This window comes from Salmo trutta, chromosome 36, assembly GCF_901001165.1.
Source record: "Salmo trutta chromosome 36, fSalTru1.1, whole genome shotgun sequence".
In the NCBI taxonomy this organism is placed as follows: Eukaryota; Metazoa; Chordata; class Actinopteri; order Salmoniformes; family Salmonidae; genus Salmo; species Salmo trutta.
In genome coordinates, this window is record NC_042992.1 from 22484188 (window position 1) to 22503695 (window position 19508).

The 19508-nt window shown below is 43.3% G+C and overlaps 1 protein-coding gene across 2 annotated transcripts in view; it reads left to right on the top strand.

Annotated features, from left to right (window-relative positions):
* The window catches only part of LOC115175661 (thrombospondin type-1 domain-containing protein 7A), a 186702-nt gene that overhangs the window by 53109 nt on the left and 114085 nt on the right, over positions 1–19508 (top strand). Inside the window, exons 2-5 of one of the 2 annotated variants that reach the window (XM_029735072.1) lie at positions 784–1831; positions 4372–4620; positions 4805–4849; positions 16246–16424. In XM_029735072.1, the coding sequence (XP_029590932.1) occupies positions 784–1831; positions 4372–4620; positions 4805–4849; positions 16246–16424 (1521 nt within the window). The remainder of the gene's footprint in view (positions 1–783; positions 1832–4371; positions 4621–4804; positions 4850–16245; positions 16425–19508) is intronic. The other variant, XM_029735073.1, reaches the window with a different exon arrangement.

A 19508-nucleotide genomic window follows, 5' to 3' on the forward strand; every position in this document is an offset into this window, starting at 1 on the left:
TCTGTGTGCTCTGGGCTCTGTGGGCTCTGGGCTTTGTGGACTCTGGGCTCTGTGGGCTCTGGGCTCCGTGGGCTCTGAGCTCTCTGTCTGCTTGTCCTGTACTTACTTGCCGTTTTATGTTCCGAGGGTATGTTTACTCTAGACTTTTAATTGCATTCCCATAAATCCTAGAGGAAGGAAGTGCAATCAGAAAATTGCACTTGGCGTAGTGATTTATGCGGCGTGATTTGTGTTTGTTTTTGTGTGTGTGTGTGTGTGTGTGTGTGTGTGTGTGTGTTTGTGTGTGTGCGTGTGGGATTTAGGGCTTGAGCGAAGGCGTTATTTATCAGGAAGTACTTATTCCTCCTCACGAGGCACTTTGGTTGTTTGTGTTGGATGTGTAAATACATTACAGTTCTGTTGTCCTGAGAAGCACTTCAGAAACTGACTGATAGTCCTCTGGTATAGAAACGCTAGAGAGCTTGGTCTTCTGGGCTTTAAGGGGCTTTGATTCATAGGAAAGTCCTATGAAGAGATGATGCAAATTCCTTATAAACTGCCCTCCAACTTCTTATCAAAATCAATGTCAAGTCTTGAATGGTAACATTTAGATGAAGTTTTACACAGATGGACGTGTCATTTTGTAGCTATTAAGAACTGTACAGTAAAGTTCTAATCTGACAGATAGGAGCTGAGTTTGTTCTACATTATGCTTTCCATTTGGATAATATTATGACTAACTGCTCTGATAGTTAATCCTTCAGTTGAACTCCCTGTGATCTCTGTGGCTCTCTGTTTCCTCAGGTCCATGGGGCCGGTGTATGGGCAGCGAGTGTGGCCCAGGGGGCAGCCAGAGCCGGGCAGTGTGGTGCGCCCACTCTGAAGGCTGGACCACCCTTCACACCAACTGTGACCAGGCAGAGCGCCCGGAGAACCAGCAGAGCTGCTTCCACGTGTGTGACTGGCACAAAGACCTGTACGACTGGCAGTTGGGCGCCTGGAACCAGTGTGTGCCCGTGTCCATGCGGAGCACTGGGGCGCTCCAGCGACCAGCCGTATGTACCCGCGGCGAGGAGGGCATCCAGACACGCGAGGTGGGCTGCGTCCAGAAAGCAGATGGCGTGCCCGCGGAGGATGCAGCGATTTGTGAATATTTTGAGCCCAAGCCCAGGCTGGAGCAGGCCTGTCTGATCCCGTGCCCGCGGGACTGTGTGGTCTCCCAGTTCACCCCATGGACTTCCTGTTCGAAAACGTGCGGCATGGGTCTTCAGAATCGTGTCCGTTTTGTCCTGGCGCCGCCTCTGTTCGGGGGCTCGGCCTGCCCTAACCTGACAGAGTTCCAGACGTGTCAGCCAGGTCCCTGCGTTGGCCCAGAGAGCCTCTATAGTCTAAGGGTGGGATCCTGGGGTCCCTGCTCTGTACCCCTCCCTCGCACGGCCAGGCAGGCTCCCACCCTTACTCACGGTAAAGATGTGGCTCTCCCTCGCCGGCTTCGCAAGGGCAGAGAGGGTAAAGAGGGTAAAGAGGGCAGCGAGGTGCCCACGCCACGCCAGCCTCGACTGAGCAAAGAAGAAAGGATGAAAAGAAAGGAGGAAAGAAAGGAGGGGAGAAAAGGAAGACAGGCAGCCAAAGAAGGACGCAGGAAGAACAAGGAAAGAGTCAAGGAGAGGGTGAGGGAGCGGGTGAGGGCGAGGGGAAGGGTGAAAGACCCAGAGACCAAAGAGCTGATCAAAAATAAGAGGAACAGGAACAGACAGAACCGACAGGGTGGGAAGTTCTGGGACCTGCAGGTTGGATACCAGACCCGGGAGGTGACCTGTGTTCACAGGAGCGGCAACACTGACGCACTGAGGTCAGTCTCACTTATAGTTTATAGTCTTACTGTATGCATCACAGCTACCTCATGATGACTCTCTCATTCATTTCTCACCAGTGTCTCTGATATAATTTTCTATGTTCCATTGTTTCCCCATTACATAGAGGTGATGTAGGGATGCATCTCTCTGTGTGTTATAGAAAGACATTATTACTGGCAGCACACGATTCACAGTCAGCGCTCAAAGGATTACAAGAGCCTAAAGTGTTCTGTGTTCTGCAGTAAAAACAGTCACACACGATGAAGTCATCATCCCTCACATGGCTTTGTTAATGTATAAGTGAGAGAGAGATGGGAATCTATGCCTTCTGGAATAGATATGGCAATAGTGATTTGTCATAGAATATTACATACGGTTTTGGTTTTAGTAGGTCTACTTCTTCTTCTTCTTCGTACCTCATGCCTTCGCTCATTAGTTTATTCATAGTACCCTCAAATGATTTCTTTATTCTGGCACCACTTTAAAGTATTGTCAAAAATGCTGCCTTTGGAGATGTTCTTTTTTTGTAGCTCACATTAATCCACAATAGTCCTGTAGTTTATTAATATTCATTTAACGGCTTGTTTACTTTGCATTTAAAATATTTTTGGCCAGTTTTTTGCAACCTCTTTTCCTAAAAATCTCAGAAAGTAGAGCTGTGTTTTTAAGTTTTTCTCTGAAGTGAGGGTTCAGTCAATGGAGAATGAAGTGTTTATGTTTTGTATCATATTTTCATTGACATTTATTCTTTGTTTAATTAACCAAAGAACTTGTCGTCTTTCAAAGAAGCAACTGGAGTTTTCTACAGCGTGAAGTTAGTTTCAAAGCTTCAGAGTTACCATAACCTCTAACTGAAAGCACTGTGATATTGTAACGGCTGTCTTTGGAGAGAGTGGACCAAGGTGCGGCGTGGTTAGTGCTCATCATGAATTTATTAAAGATCGAACACTTTAAACACAAAAAACAAGAAACCGACAGCCAAACAGTTCTGTCAGGTGCAAAACACTAAACAGAAAATATCTACCCACAAAACCCAAAGGAAAAACATGCTGCCTAAGTATGACTCCCAATCAGCAACAACGATGTTCAGCTGTTCCTGATTGGGAGCCATACCCGGCCGAAACAAAGCAATCCCCAACATAGAAATACAGACATAGAATGCCCACCCAAATCACACCCTGACCAAACCTAAATAGAGACATAAAAAGGCTCTCTCAGGTCAGGGCGTGACAGATATTCAGCGATTAATATATAGTAAGCATTAATAAAGAAATACGGGGATAAACAGCATTCTTGTTTTTGCGCCTCAAGATAGCGTAATATTCAAAGAAAAACAATATTTATTCAGTGAGATCAACTATGAGAGTTGAATCGATGATGAGTAGAAGTGTCATGGCTTCCTTCCATTCTGCTGTACTCAACCGTGTCCCTAGGATCCAACAGACAATGAGAGGCCTCAACCATAACATCTATGAAATGGTCGGAAGATCAAACCTCTGTCCCTTTCTGTTAACCATCATCCTGTATCATGTCCATTTCTATGGGCGGCCATCTAACTAAATCCACATACTGTAGCATGGTCATTCATTCATATTACAGAATTAGCTGGGTGGTGGTGGTCAAGACGTGTTTTATTGAGGGGTCTCCATTCCACTCTTCTCATGTGCACATGCTTTCTAAAAGGCATTGTTCCTCTTTGCTGAGATGTGAAATGCGTGTATGTCCCCATTCTGTCTCAGAGTGGCTGGTATGGTGGCCACTTAACACCGAATACATCTATCCCACTTTCTTAAAGGGATATGAATGCTTTAGTGCATCTTGAAAGAAAAATAAATTGGGCGTCCATAGGGAGATGGTCAGAGAAAATCATAAATGATTGAAATGATGGGATAACAACTTGTATTATATTCCCATATCTTCAAGTAGAATATATATTATATCTCTATGGTCTAGGTCTATCCTGGGATTAATGTTGAGACATTTCTCCTTTATAATGAGGAGTAATGTCGAGGTATTTATTTTTATTTTTATGAGCTACTCATAGCATCTACCACAGATGTTGAACTGAAACCCCCAAAGAGGCTTATCTGATCTGATACTGACCATCTACCAACCACATTGTTGGTCAGAGGCCAAGGATCAAGTGTGTTTACTGTTATAGAAGCTCTGGAATATATCTGGTGGGAATGTATTCCATCTCACTTCATTTAACATTGGTTATGATTTATTATGATGTTTATCTGTCTGTAAGCTAAGGAGATCTATAATTTTATATTTGGGTCCTATTTCAGATGTACATTGCTTTGGATGAGAGTATCTGCTAAATGACTACAATGCTAAATTAATATGTAGGTTTGTAGAAAAGGTACTTTGCACATTCCGAATGAGTTCAAGAGGTTTGATGCTGTGGTGTTCCTGAATTGGATTTTGCAAACAAGTTTGGCCTTATTAGGACACCTTGCCTCAGTCCTTTGACCAAACACCTTCACTGATTCCTTTGAACCTAATTAATGAACCCCTTGTCTCTTCTCTCCAGCCTGTGTTCTCGGGAGTCCCTGCCAGTGACCTACCAGGCCTGTGTACTGGCCAAGGACTGTGAGGTGAGCGACTGGACCGACTGGTCGCCCTGCTCCAAGGACTGCTACGAGCTCAACGGGCCCACGGGTGAGCGCACACGCACACGCCGGGTACACCAGTTCCCCGTGGGAGAAGGGGAGGAGTGCCCTGAACTGGAGGAGAAGGAACCCTGCACCCCTCAGGGAGAAGGGGTACCCCCCTGCATCGTGTAAGTACTCTATCACCCAACGTTTGAAAAATATGTGTGATTTCAATGTCTTATATTGATGTCTACGTTTTTGTACAAACAGTATATCAGTTGTGTAGTTTGTATACTCGCATTGGAAAACGACAAAAATGTCAGCCAATCAAGGATTGCAGATGGTTAATTGAACTGCACTTCTACTCTGCAGGCTGGCTGACAATTACAGTTACTCCCTTTCTAAAGTGTACTATGGGTAAGCCGCCTGTCTGCATCCCTAAATAGCTTTGCTGACCAAAACAATAAACACTTAATGCATCAGACACTCAGCCAGACAGGCCTGGTCTGTCTCTAACATTAAATGCATATGTGCATACAGGAAACAGTTTGTTTCTGTGTGTTAAGTGATTAAGGCCATGCGGCCGGAACGTTGGCTGGTTGCTGTAATGACTGTGTAGCTAACTATCTAACACAACAGCAGCAGTAGGACTAAGAGCACTGGGGAGTTATCTGTAGTGGGAGGAACCACAATACCAACCCCACTACTATTGGTCTGTGGGTTGTTTGGTGTCTGCTGGCTTATTATCCACAGCCTGAGTGGTGTCGTTAATCTGATGACTGTTATTTATTTAATCCACTAACTATGTTTCATCTTTACCCGATTCAATTAATAATGTACTCATTAGGAATTTGGGGCAACACGGAAGAGGTTGTTTAAAGAGTTACCATCTCCTGAATTAAGCTCTGTAAGGTATATATCTATTACATCGATAAACAGTCATCTTATTAATCATTACCTCTTATCATATCATCATTCTGAACAGTCGTAACCTCATGCATCTGCAAAAACCCCAGCCTTACTCATGATTCAGTACTACACAAATTGGTTTCATTATTTATTTACTAGCTAACTAAATAATAACACGATAACATACACACTTAATAAATGAGGCATAGGTCCCTAGCGGAATTTTACAATATGGCTTTTACACAACAACATGGAGAGAGAGAGAGGGAGAGAGAAAAATACACATATCGTCAACTGATTTCAGAACTATTCTCACGTTAGTCATATACTGTAGTTTGCACGCGAACCGCCGCCCGTTTAGAATAAGAAATCATGAATGTATTTACGTGTGCGTGCCTTTGTTCGTCGTGTAGTCCTGAACAGAACTACAGATTTCACTCTGTTCCATTCACTCCAGAAGCTTATTTGAAGATAAGCTAGCTGTGCTGATGGTTCTAGTGGGGTGATGAGAATAGCGTACTACGGTGATTTGACAAGAGTAGCAGGTTGGTTTGAAGAGTTAGATATTTGACTCAGGACAGCTAATCAGCTGTACCAGTGATTGTCTGAGAGGGGAGATTGTTTTCCTCTTCCTCCTCGTGTTGATTATTCAGGATTCGGACCACGATGGACATGAGCTGCAGCTCGCTGTCTCTCTGGTCTAATGGAAGGTGAGTTTATTTCTTACATCGTTTTGAGGTTCAAAGTTCCAACCATTTCAAACATGTGGCCTCACGTTTCCTGGCCTAATGTTAATTTTGTTACCAAGCCTTTCTATGCATTCTGGCCAAAAAGGACGGTTCCATCAGTCTGACACACTCTCAGACCTCACTCGGGGCGTGGCTATTTACTTATGCACAGTTTATAGGTGATAGGTTCTCTTATAGCTCCTAAAATCACATTCTTATCTTAAGAAAAATAGTTTCATATTTTTTCATATTATATGCACATCGTATTGGATGGAAACTTGACAGATAAAAGGGAAAAACTTTCAAAGTTACAGTATTTCATCCATACAGTTTTAAATGACATCACAAAATGAAAAGCAATATTACATTCATTTCCATAGCTCCCCACTGACCATTCCCCACATTCTTATGTTAGAAATATTGATCCAGTATCCACTTTTGACCATCTTAGCGTTTAAGAGGCAAAACTGTCTGTTAAACAAAGCCATTCCTTTGGTTAATACTAAAGGGGGAGAAAAAGCCCCCCTTCTCCTGTAATTTACAACAGGGTGTGAAGTGTCAAACCGGCCCAGTTCCTTCCTCTGTGGGTGAGAGAAGGTCTGGTTTATTCTTTTTTATCAAACCTTTATTTAACTAGGCAAGTCAGTTAAGAACAAATGTTTATTTACAATGACGGCCTACCCCGGCCAAACCCTAACCCAGGCGACACTGGGCCAGTTGTGTGCCACCCTATGGGACTCCCAATCGCGGCCGGTTGTGAAACAGCCTGGAATCGAACCAGGGTCTGTAGTGACAGTCATGACAGTGGGTACAAACCACAGCCTGAAGGGGGAGAACGGAGGGGGGAGGGAGAGGCTCTTTGTGTGGGTCAACGGTGTGGTGTGATGAGAGGGGGTGGGGGGGGTGCGGTGTGGTGCTGATGAGAGGGCGGGGTCGAACGGTTTGAGGGGGCATGTGGAAAGAGATGGAGAGAGATTGGAGAAATGGGAAAGGGGGAAAAGGGGGATGTGATTGGGTAGTTTGTTAGTTGATGCAGTGATGGGGTCAAATAGCGAGAGATAGAGAGATTGGGGGGGTGGTAAGGGGGAGATGGGTTCGGCTCAGTATATGGGGCGATGGTGCCATACAAGAGGGGCGCATATAGGGAGAGAGAGAAAGATGCGAGGGAGGCGGTAAAGGAGAGATGGGTTTGGCTCAGTGTGTGGGGCGATGGTGCCATACAAGAGGGGGGCGTATAGGGAGAGATAGAGAATTAGGAGGGAGGTACTAAAGGGGAGATGGGTTTGGCTCAGTGTGTGGGGAGATGGTGCCATACAAGAGGGGGACATATGAGGAGAGATGGAGAGGAAAGAAATGGCCCAGCGTTTGGCTTGTTGCCAGTGATGGAGGAAATGATTAATGGAGTGTGTCTGGGAAAGAGTCAGTTGGTCCGTGCAGTGTCTTATATGATCCTCCCTCCGCGCACACACACACACACACACACACACACACACACACACACACACACACACACACACACACACACACACACACACGCGCACGCACGCACACACACACACGCACACAGATGGGCGTGTTGACACACCATCACTTTCACACCCGGCAGGCAGTCCTGAGCTGTGATGGCATGTGTGTCCCTTAAATTACTTCCCCCCCAACCTGTACAATGCAATGTTGAACTATACTCCCCTGGTGTGGAGAGGAAGGTATTTCCTCAATTTCCACTGTTTAGACCGCTAGTCTGTTTGAGTGTTTTGACCTGCAGTTGCTAATTCTGCGTGACAAAAAGTATTACAGTGGGTTGAAAACTAAATTATTACAGTGGGTTGAAAACTAAATTATTACAGTGGGTTGAAAACTAAATTGTTACAGTGGGTTGAAAACTAAATTGTTACAGTGGGTTGAAAACTACATTTTTACAGTGGGTTGATGTAACGGCTGTCGTGAGAGAGAGTAGACCAAGGTGCAGCGGAGTTAGTGTTCATCATTGAATATTTAATAGCAGAAAGAACACTATACAAAAATAAGAAAACCGACAGCCAAACAGTCCTGTCAGGTGGAAAACACTAACAGAAACAATTACCCACAAAACCCAAAGGAAAAACATGCTCCTTATGTGTGACTCCCAATCAGCAACAACGAACTTCAGCTGTGCCTGATTGGGAGCCACACGGCCAAAATCAATGAAACAAACCAACATAGAAAAATGCACATAGAACGCCCACCCAATGTAACACCCTGGCCTAACCAAAATAAAGAACAAAAACCCCCTCTCTATGGCCAGGGCGTTACAGCCTCCAGCGACGCTCCTCAGCCCGGAGCCTTCAGCGACGCTCCTCAGCCAGGAGCCTCCAGCGACGCTCCTCAGCCCGGAGTCTCCAGCGACGCTCCTCAGCCAGGAGTCTCCAGCGACGCTCCTCAGCCCGGAGTCTCCAGCGACGCTCCTCAGCCTGGAGTCTCCAGCGACGCTCCTCAGCCCGGAGTCTTCTGAAGGGGAGCTACGCCCAGAGCCAGCCTCCGTAGTGGGAGGATTGGGAAGGTGGGGTGTAGCACAGGGACCGTCGTTGACGGTGGCCACCCTCCCTTCCCTCCCTTTAAGTTTGGGGTTGTTTTTGTGGGGTTTTCGGTTTGAGGTGCATTCGGGGTCTGCACCTTTGGGGGTGTCACATCCTGACCAGTAAAAGGGGTTATTTGTCATTGTAGTTTGATCAGGGCGTGGCAGGGGGTGTTTGTTTTGTGTGTTTCTGTGTTTTTGGTTTAGGTTCTATGTTTTCTATTTCTATGTTTATATCTAGTTTTCCATTTCTATGTTGGGTTTTTGGCAATGACCTCCAATTAGAGGCAGCTGGTTGTCGTTGTCTCTAATTGGAGGCCATATTTAGTTGTGTTTGTTTCACTTATGGTTATTTTCTGTATAGCCTGTGTGCCTTATGGAACTGTTTTTCATTGTACGTTTATTTTGTTTAAGTGTTTTCATCAAATAAATTAAGTATGAGCACTTTACCCACTGCGCCTTGGTCCAATCCTTACGACGCCTATGACACACCTAGACATTTCCACTTCACAATAACAGCACTTACAGTTGACCACGGCAGCTCTAGCAGGGCAGACATTTGAAGAACTGACTTGTTGGAAAGGTGGCATCCTATGACGGTGCCACGTTGAAAGTCACTGAGCTCTTTAGTAAGGCCATTCTACTGCCAATGTTTGTCTATGGAGATTGCATGGCGGTGTGCTTGATTTTATACACCTGTCAGCAACGGCTGTGGCTGTATATATAGTGTATATACAGTGCATTCGGAAAGTATTCAGACCCTACACCTTTTCCACATTTTGTTACGTTACATCCTTATTCTAAAATTGATTAAATAAATAAAAGTTCTCATCAATCTACGCACAATACCCCATAATGACAAATTAAAACAGTTTTTTTATAAAAAAATAGAAATCCCTTATTTGCATAAGTGTTCAGACTCTTTGCTACAGTGTGAGACTCGAAATTGAGCTCGGGTGCATCCTGTTTCCATTGATAATTTTGAGATGTTTCTACAACTTTATTGGAGTCCACCTGTGGTAAATTTATTTGATTGGACATGATTTGGAAAAGTACACACCTGTCTATATTAGGTCCCACAGTTGACAGTGCATGTCAGAGCAAAAACCAAGCCATGAGGTTGAAGGAATTATCCGTGGAGCTCCGAGACAGGATTGTGTCGAGGCACAGATCTTGGGAAGGGTAGCAAAAAGGTCTGCAGAATTGAAGGTCCCCAAGAACACAGTGGCCTCCATCATTGTTAAATGAAAGAAGTTTAGGACCAGCAAGACTCTTTCTAGAGCTGGCCGCCCGTCCAAACTGAGAAATCGGGGGAAAAGGGCCTTGGTCAAGGAGGTCACTAAGAACCCAATGGTCACTCTGACAGTGCTCCAGAGTTCCTCTGTGTAGATGGGAGAATGTTCCAGAAGGACAACCATCTCTGCAGCACTCCACCAATCAGGCCTTTATGGAGGAGTGGCCAGACAGAAGCCACTTCTCAGTAAAAGGCACATGACAATCCGCTTTGAGTTTGCCAAAAGGCACCTAAAGGACTCTCAGACCAATGGAAACAAGATGCTCTGGTCTGATAATACCAAAATGGAACTCTTTGGCCTGAATGCCTATGGTGAAGTATGGTGGTTTGCGGCATCATGCTGTGGGGATGTTTTTCAGTGGCAGGGCCCGGGAGACTAGTCAGTAGAATCTATGCCAAGGTGCATTCAAGCTGTTCTGGCAGCTCGTGGTGGCCTAATGCCCTTTTAAGACACTTTACTTTGGTGTTTCCTTTATTTTGGCAGTTACATGTGTGTGCTTGTGATAAAACATAATCCACAGTTATTTTTTAGAAACTATTGAACCTCTGTGGCTAAATTATTCTCTCTGGTATATTTCTAACATTGAGAGCAGACTCCTGTGGTTGGATTTGTTTTTTTGCCTCTTGGGCCCCCTACACCCTGACTCACACAATAGACCAGTCATATTTTTTTTATTATGCAGTTTATTTTTTTATTTTTATTAATCAGTTACCCATTCAAGGCAGAGCCCCCAAGTTACCCATGTGGGCCCCCTACCTCCTCTCCTCCCCCCATCTGACAATTAGCAAATCAGCTGCAGGCTGTCTGCACTCATTTTACCTTTTTGTCATTTAGCAGACGCTCTTATCCAGAGCGACTTACAGTAGTGAGTTCATACATTTCATGCATTTTTTATTTTTATTTATTTATTTATTGTACTGGACCCCCGTGGGAATCGAACCCAGAATCCTGGCATTGCACACACCATGCTGGCGTTGCAAACACCATGCTCTACCAACTGAGCCACAGGGACCATAAAGGTCGGGCTCGTGAGATCGGGCTCGTGAGTCCTCTTGTGGTTGACGGTTGCAGTAATAAAAAGACAAAATATATACTACATATAATATATACTGTATATATAATATATACTGTATATATTTCAATTTTTTGTTATTTATTTTATATATTTTTTTGCTGCCTGTTGGGCACCCCATGGGCCTGGGCCTGGGCCAAGGGGCTTCAGCCCCAGTAAGCCCCTGCATTAAACCGGCCCTGGAGACACCCCATTCATGAATATGGAGCCCTTTCTTTGGTAGTGACCTCAAATAAATTCCATTATCGCCACAGACATCGAGGCAGGGCATCGAGGCAGGGCAGCCATTTTGTGACCCCAGGTGGATTTGAACTGAAAAGCAATCCCTAACATTCTTACCGAAGCACAATATGGCAGCCAGAAGGGAGGTGTACTGCCACGGACCAGAGCTAGGCTAGCTTTCTAGTAAAGAGGCTCGTGAGACAGGGTCAATTCTTAACAAAATAGCTTTTATGGACTATAAGGTAACAACATAAATGATCTCTTCAAGAATCAAACTTAAATGTTCATCAAATAAAACGTGCAAACAGAGCTCCCTCAGTCCTCTCCTCTGTAGTGAGGGATACCTGTTGCTGATATATGTAGTGGCTGATTGAGTAGCCGGTCACACCCTTAACAAGTCTATTGAAGTGAAGTCAGCTGTGCCTGTGTTCATTTTCAAGCCAGCGGCTTGTTCCAGGCTGACTGCATTGCTTGTTGTGCTGGTGAGGGTGTGGACTTTTAGTGGCTGCCCCTCACTGTGCCACACACCCGAAGGCACCTTTCAAGTTCCCTTGAAGCAGATCCCAGAGCTATCTATGAATTCAGCGCTGAGCGCTAATCTGCGTTAATAGATTGCCCTTTAAGGTATGATCTCTTTCAATTTAACGCTGCTGAATCCTTCCACTGAGGCTCACTTGGGGGACATTCAAAATGAATTCTGGATTGTGAGGCGCATTGTGAATATATGTTGAAGGTCAACTGCATAGACAACTTCTTTAAAAGAGACTTTCTAGTAGATGCACATTGCGTTATGTCCATTGACCACACTCAAATGCATGCTAATGTTGTTTACTTACCGAAAAGCCATTCTGCCAACTTCTCGCTGCAATTTGGCTGAAAATAACAATAATAAAGATGGCAATTAGGGTTTCGTTCCAAATTAGTGCACTACCCTTTGGGCTCTGGTAAAAAGTAGGGCACTATAAAGGGAATATGGTGCCATTTGGAATGAGTTTTAGCTTGTGCTGCGTCATGATTTATTCATTGTAGAGAATTAGAGTAACGCAACATTTACTACAATGTTTTGTACTCTAGTTGTAATCTAACAGGCATTTGTACTTCTACTAACGCAGGCTAACTCCCTTGTGGAGGCTAAACTCTTTTAAAGAAAGAAATAGAGCACAATAAGATGAAAAAGAGAAGATTAAACTTAGGCTACATTTACAAACAAAATACCTCAACAGCGTTCAAACCAATTCAACCAAAAAAGATGTCCATTAATTATAATCCACATAATAATTCACATTTCCTGTTGCTGCAGGATTATTTTCCTACTGTAGCAGACTGGCTCATATTAAGAGCCTACATCTGTACATAATGCATTTGATACAGTCAATCAAAGATGCTATCAAACTAAATGATGCTTAATAATAAGCTGTGACCTTGTAGGACACTCAGGATCAATCTGGAGGGTACTTCATTCACAACAGGAATACAAGACTGCTAATATTCATGCAGCTGTACACTTTCTCTACTAGCCACTCATACTCACTTACCATATCTCCCTCCGTCATCTTCCTTTATGAGGACCACAATGGGAATGGTTGCATCAGAAATGGCACTCCAATTCCTATATGTAGTTGCACAGCTTTTTTTTGTTGACACATAGGGAAGTAGTGCAATAGGGAACAGTCTGGCATTTGGGATGCAAACTATGCCTACAGTGAATCAATCAAATGTATTTATAAAGCCCTTTTCATATAAACAAAAACCCAGCCTAAAACCCCAAAGAGCAAGCAATGCAGATGAAAAAGCACAGTGCATAGGAAACACTTGCTAGAAAGACAGGAACCCAGGAAGAAACGAAGAGAGGAACCAGGCTCTGAGGGGTGGCCGTCCTCTTCTGGCTGTGCCGGGTGGAGATTATAAGAGTACATGGCCATTAAGGCCAGATCGTTTTTCAAGGTGTTCAAACGTTCATAGATGACCAGCAGGGTCAAATAATAATCACAGTGGTTGTAGAGGGTACAACAGGAGTAAATGTCAGCCAAGCATTCAGAGGTTGAGACAGCAGGTGTGGTAGAGAGAGCGAGATTACACAGATCCACAAAGAATTCAAAAACAAACCCAATTTTGATTAACTCTATTGGGTGAAATACCACAGTGTGCCATCACAGCAGCAAGATTTGTGACCTGTTGCCACAAGAAAAGGGCAGCCAGTGAAGAACAAACACCATTGTAAATACCACCCATATGTATGTTTATTTATTTTCCCTTTTGTACTTAACTATTTGCACATAATATGACATTTGAAATGTTTTTATTTTTTTGGAACTTTTGTGAGTGTAAAGTTTACTGTTCATTTTTTGATTGTTTATTTCACTTTTGTTTTTTTCTACTTCACTTGCTTGGAAATGTTAACATGTGTTTCCCATATGGGGGGGGGGGGACACCTACTGAAGAGATGAGTCTTCAGTAAAGACTTCAGGCAGACCATTGCATAAAAATTGAGCTCTATAGGAGAAAGCCCTGCCTCCAGCTGTTTGCTTAGACATTCTAGGGACAATAAGGAGGCCTTGGTCTTGTAACCGTAGTGTATGTGTAGGCAGTGGTGTAAAAATAAGTCGTTTTTGGGGTATCTGTACTTTACTTCACTAGGTATATTTTTTAGAACTTTTACTTCACTTCATTCCTAAAGAAAATTATCTAATTTTTTCTTCATACATTTTCCCTGACACCCAAAAGTACTTGTTACATTTTGAATGCTTAGCAGGACAGGAAAATGGTCGTATTCACACACATCAAGAGAACATCCCTGGTCATCCCTACTGCCTTTTATCTGGCAGACTCACTAAACACAAATGCTTGATATTAAGTGATGTCTGAGTGTTGGAGTGTGCCCCTGGCTATCAGTACATTAAAAAAACAAGAGAATGGTGCTGTCTGGTTTGCTTAATTTAAGGAATTTTAAATGGTTTGTGCTTCTACTTTTACTTTTCATATTTAAGTATATTTTAGCAATTACATTTACTTTTGATACTTAAGTATGTTTAAAACCAAATACTTTTAGACTTTTACTCAAGTACTATTTTACTGGGTGACTCACTTTTACTTGAGTCATTTTCTATTAAGGTATCTTTAATTTTACTGAAGTATGACAATTGAGTACTTTTTCCACCACTGCGTGTAGGTATGTACGGTAGGACCAAATCAGAGAGATAGGTAGGAGCAAGTACATGTAACGCTTTGTAGGTTACAAGTAAAACCTTGAAATCAGCCTTAGCCTTAACAGTAAGCCAGTGTCGAGAGGCTAGCACCGGAGTAATATGGTCAAATGTTGTGGTTCTAGTCAACATTCTAGCAGCCATATTTAGCACTAACTGAAGTATATTTAGTACTTTATCCAGGTAGCCGGAGAGTGCCTTCAGATAGTATTAATACCCCTTGACATATTTTTTGTTCATCTATCTACACACAATACCTCGTAATGACAAAGTGAAAACATGTTTTTAGAAATGTTGGTACATGAATTGAAAATTATATACATAAATATCACATTTACATAAGTATTCACACCCCTGAGTCAATACATGTTAGAATCACCATTTGCAGCAAATACAGCTATGAATCTTTCTGGGTAAGTCTCTGAGAGCTTTCCACACCTAGATTGTGCAACATTTGCCTATTATTCTTTTCAAAATTCTTCAAGGTCTGTCAAATTCGATGTTGATCATTGCCCCGCAACCGTTTTCAAGTCTTGCCATAGATTTTCAAGTAGATTTAAGTCAAAACTGTTACTTGGCCACATATTCACTGACTTCTTGGTAAGAAACTCCAGTGTACATTTGGCCTTGTGTTTTAGGTTATTGTCTTGCTGAAAGGGGAAAGTATTCCTGTAGGATTTTGCCTGTGCTGAGCTCCATTCTGTTTATTTTTTATCTTGAAAATCTCCCCAGTCCTTAATGGTTACAAACATACCCAAAACATGATGCAGCCACCACTGTGCTTGAAAATATGGAGCGTGGTACTCATTAATGTGTTGTATTGGATTTGCCCCAAACATAACACTTTGTATTCAGGACAAAAAGTGAATTGCTTTCCCACATTTTTGCACTATTACTTTAGTGCCTTGTTGGAAACAGGATGCATGTTTTGGAATATTTTTGTGCTGTACCGGCTTCCTTCTTTTCACTCTGTCAATTAGGTTAGTTTTGTGGAGTAACTACAATGTTGTTGATCCATCCTCAGTTTTCTCCTATCACAGCCATTAAACTCTGTAAGTGTTTTAAAGTCACCATTCGCTTCATGGTGAAATCCCTGAGCGGATTCCTTCCTCTCCGGCAACTGAGTTAGAAAGGACGCCTGTATCTTTGTAGTGACTGTATGTACAGTATTGATACACCATCCAAAGTGTCATTGATTACTTCACCATGCTAAAAGCGATATTCAATGTCTGTTTTTTACCTATCTACCAATGGGTGCCCTTCTTCGCAAAGCATTGGAAAACCTCCCTGGTCTTTGTGGTTGAATCTGTGTTTGAAATTCACTGCTCGACTGAGGGACCTTACAGATTAATTGTATGTGTGGGGAAAGATACAGTAAGAGGTAGTCATTTAAAAATCATGCTATACACTATTATTGCACACAGAGTCAATGCAACTTATTATGTGACTTGTTAAGACGCTTATCCCCTAAAAGCAAACTTTTATTCCTGAACTTATTTAGGCTTGCCATAACAAAGGGGTTGAATACTTATTGACTCAAGATATTTCAGCTTTTCATTTTTTATTACATTGTAAAATGCTCTAAAAGCATCATTCCACTTTGACATTATGAGGTATTGTGTGTAGGCCAGTGACCAAAAATCTAAATGGAATCCATTTTAAATTCAGGCTGTAACACAACAAGATGTGGAAAAAGTTAAGGGGTGTGAATATTTTTGGAAGCTACTGTAATTGTGGCATCCTTGATGATGTAATTCATGTATATATTCTTTCCAATCTATGTTATGTAAAAAAAAAATGAAAATTGAATCAAATCATTCTCCTCTGCAGGTACAACTGGAAGACAACAGAGTGGACAGAGTGCAGGGTGGATATGTTGCTAAGCCAACAAGACCGTCGTCGTGGTAACCTAACTGGGCTGTGCGGGGGCGGAGTCCAGAACCATGAGGTGTACTGTGTCCAGGCAACCAGCGCCGACCCTGCGTCAAGCTCTCTCAATAGCAAAGAAGGTAACCTGACCAGCATGCAACTGTCCTTTATCCCCAATGTGTAATCTTTCTCCCATTCTGATAACTCATGCCCTTCTCCCATACTAGGTCATCTCTCTCACCAGTCGTGTGTCTATAGAAAGCCCATATCCGTTGTGTCCCCTTTTTCCCCTCCCATACTGATGCCTTGTCCCATTGTACAGATCTCTTCCACCTCGTGCACTGGAGACTGAGCACTTTTGCTAAGGCCGCACTCATGCCCTTACGCAATAGTGAGAAATTCAATGGGATACCCTTGCCAGCCAAAATTCATGCACTAACGGTGCAGAAGAGTAGAGAATAGGAATTGGATCGAAGAATGTGTTTCCCCATCCAGGGATTTTTGGAGATCCTAGAAGCCTTGCACTACTCAAAATTGGTGTATCCCTTCTGAAGACAATTCTCTAAAAACAATGGTACCCCATGTGAGAACAGTTCCTGAGAGGGGTGATAGTAGATATCATTGGACGCATCCCAAGTGGCACCATATTCCCAATATAGTCCATTACTTTTTACCAGGGCCCATAGTGTTATAGTCAAAAGTAGTGCCCTATGTAGGGAATATGGTGCCATTTGGTAGGTAACCATTGCCTGTCTGACAAACACCCAATGTCAATATGACAGGGCAGCATATCCATACAGTCAGCAGAGCAGTAATAACTCTCTCTGTCCCCAGATAATGTAGTAACTGTGTTCCCAGATAATGTATTAAAACTGTTTGTATTAAAACACTCCCTTGGTAATGTTACACACATGAATGCACAAAGGCAAGCACACACACATGCACATACACCCCAGGCTATCAGACTGTTGAACAGCCATCACTAGCCGGCTACCTGTCCTGCACCTTAGAGACTTTTTTTTTGCACACATACTCCCACACACACGAACCTCACACACACACCTCATATACACACACACACACACACACACACACACACACACACACACACACACACACACACACACACACACACACACACACATATACCTCATACACACAAACACACACACACACACCCACACACACACACACACACACACACACACACACACACACACACACACACACACACACCCACACACCCACACGCCCACACGCCTTATACATACACACACCTCACACACACACACACACCTCACACACACACACACACACACACACACACACACACACACACACACACACACACACACACACACACACACACACACACACACACACACACACACACACACACCTCATACATACACAGACTCCTGCACTCACATAAACACTCATACACAAGCATACTCCCATACTCACAAACACATGCACATACACACACAGATGATATGGAGCCTGTATATAGAGACTTTGTATATAGAGACCTTAAACACTGGACATTTCCTGTTCCTTTCATACTGTTTTTCACACTGTGTATTCATATAGTGTATTCTCCAAATAGCTCATTCTAATAGCTCTACTACTGTACATTGCATTTTAGTGACACTGTTTATACCCACTGCATATTTATCTGCCTGATTCTCAACATAGCTCACTGTAATATATCTACTGCTGTACATATCATTACTAGTATATCCTATTGGTGTATATACACATAGATTGCATTTGGATTACTGATACAGTGTTATTCGGATTGTTAATTGCATTTGTTATGATTTTTCTTGATTTCTTGTTTTTAGTTTTTTGCTTATTTGTGTACTTGTTTGATGATTGCTGCACTGTTAGGAGCAATTAACACAAGCATTTTGATGTGTCCACTATAACATTTGCTAAACTGTGTACGCGACCAATACACTTTGATTTGATTTTAAACATCACAACTGTGGTGCAAGTACATGGTTTGATACGGCCCATGTTTTGTCATAGTTTGTCAACCTAGCTCCATATCATCTCTGTAGACTGGACAGGTTGACAAGGAAATTTACCTGGGAATTATTTATTTTTTTATGCCCTTTTTCTCCCCAATTTCGTGATATCCAATTACGATCTTGTCTCATCGCTGCAACTCCCCAACGGGCTCGGGAGAGATGAAGATTGAGTCATGCGTCCTCCAAAACATGACCCGCCAAACAGCGCTTCTTAACACCCGCCTGCTTAACCCGGAAGTCAGCTGCACCAATGTGTCGGAGGAAACACCATTCAACTGACGAATGAGTCAGCCTGCAGGCGCCCAGGCCTACCACAAGGAGTCACTAGACCACTGCACCACTCGGTGGGCCCTCGAGCACTCAGTTCTGATTCGACTTGTGCACGCACTCAAAATCATCTCATCTTTTCCGTCTCTGCACAGGGAGGTAGAAAGAGGGGAGGAAGGAACTGAGGCAGGGAGGAGAAAGATGCACGGACGGAGAGAAGAGAGAAAGAGAAAAAGAGAGAGAGAAAGCGCGCGCGAGAGAGAGTAAAAAGTCATAGTGAAAATGAGAGAGAGAGAGAGAGCAGTGGTGTGACATGAAATATGAGTGTGGGGCACTACTTAGTCAGTGCATAAGGAAGTGATGCTGGCTGGTAGCGAGCCCATGTTTATCCAGCACTTCCACGCTAACTCCCAGACTGTCCATCTGGTCAGGGGGCTCAACTGGCCACCGCTCACAGAAATTATTCAAATGATTCCAGCTGCTCTTAGACAACCAGACAGAGGAGGCACTTTGCTGTACTGTTGAGGCTGTGATAGTGGTATACTGGTATAAAGAGAAGGAAAATCATCAGACATCTAAACTGCAACTTGATAGATCTTTCAAATCTTGTGAGCGTCCTGTATTTTGAAGTGACAGGGTTATCTAGGTGACACAATTGATGGTGACAGTTGCAGAGAGAGAAAGGGAGTGAGAGAAGGATGGATAGAGAGAGGGAGTGGGAGAAGGATGGATAGAGAGGTAGAGTGAGAGAAGGATGGATAGAGAGGTAGAGTGAGAGAAGGATGGATAGAGAGGTAGAGTGAGAGAAGGATGGATAGAGAGGTAGAGTGAGAGAAGGATGGATAGAGAGGTAGAGTGAGAGAAAGATGGATAGAGAGGTAGAGTGAGAGAAGGATGGATAGAGAGGTAGAGTGAGAGAAGGAT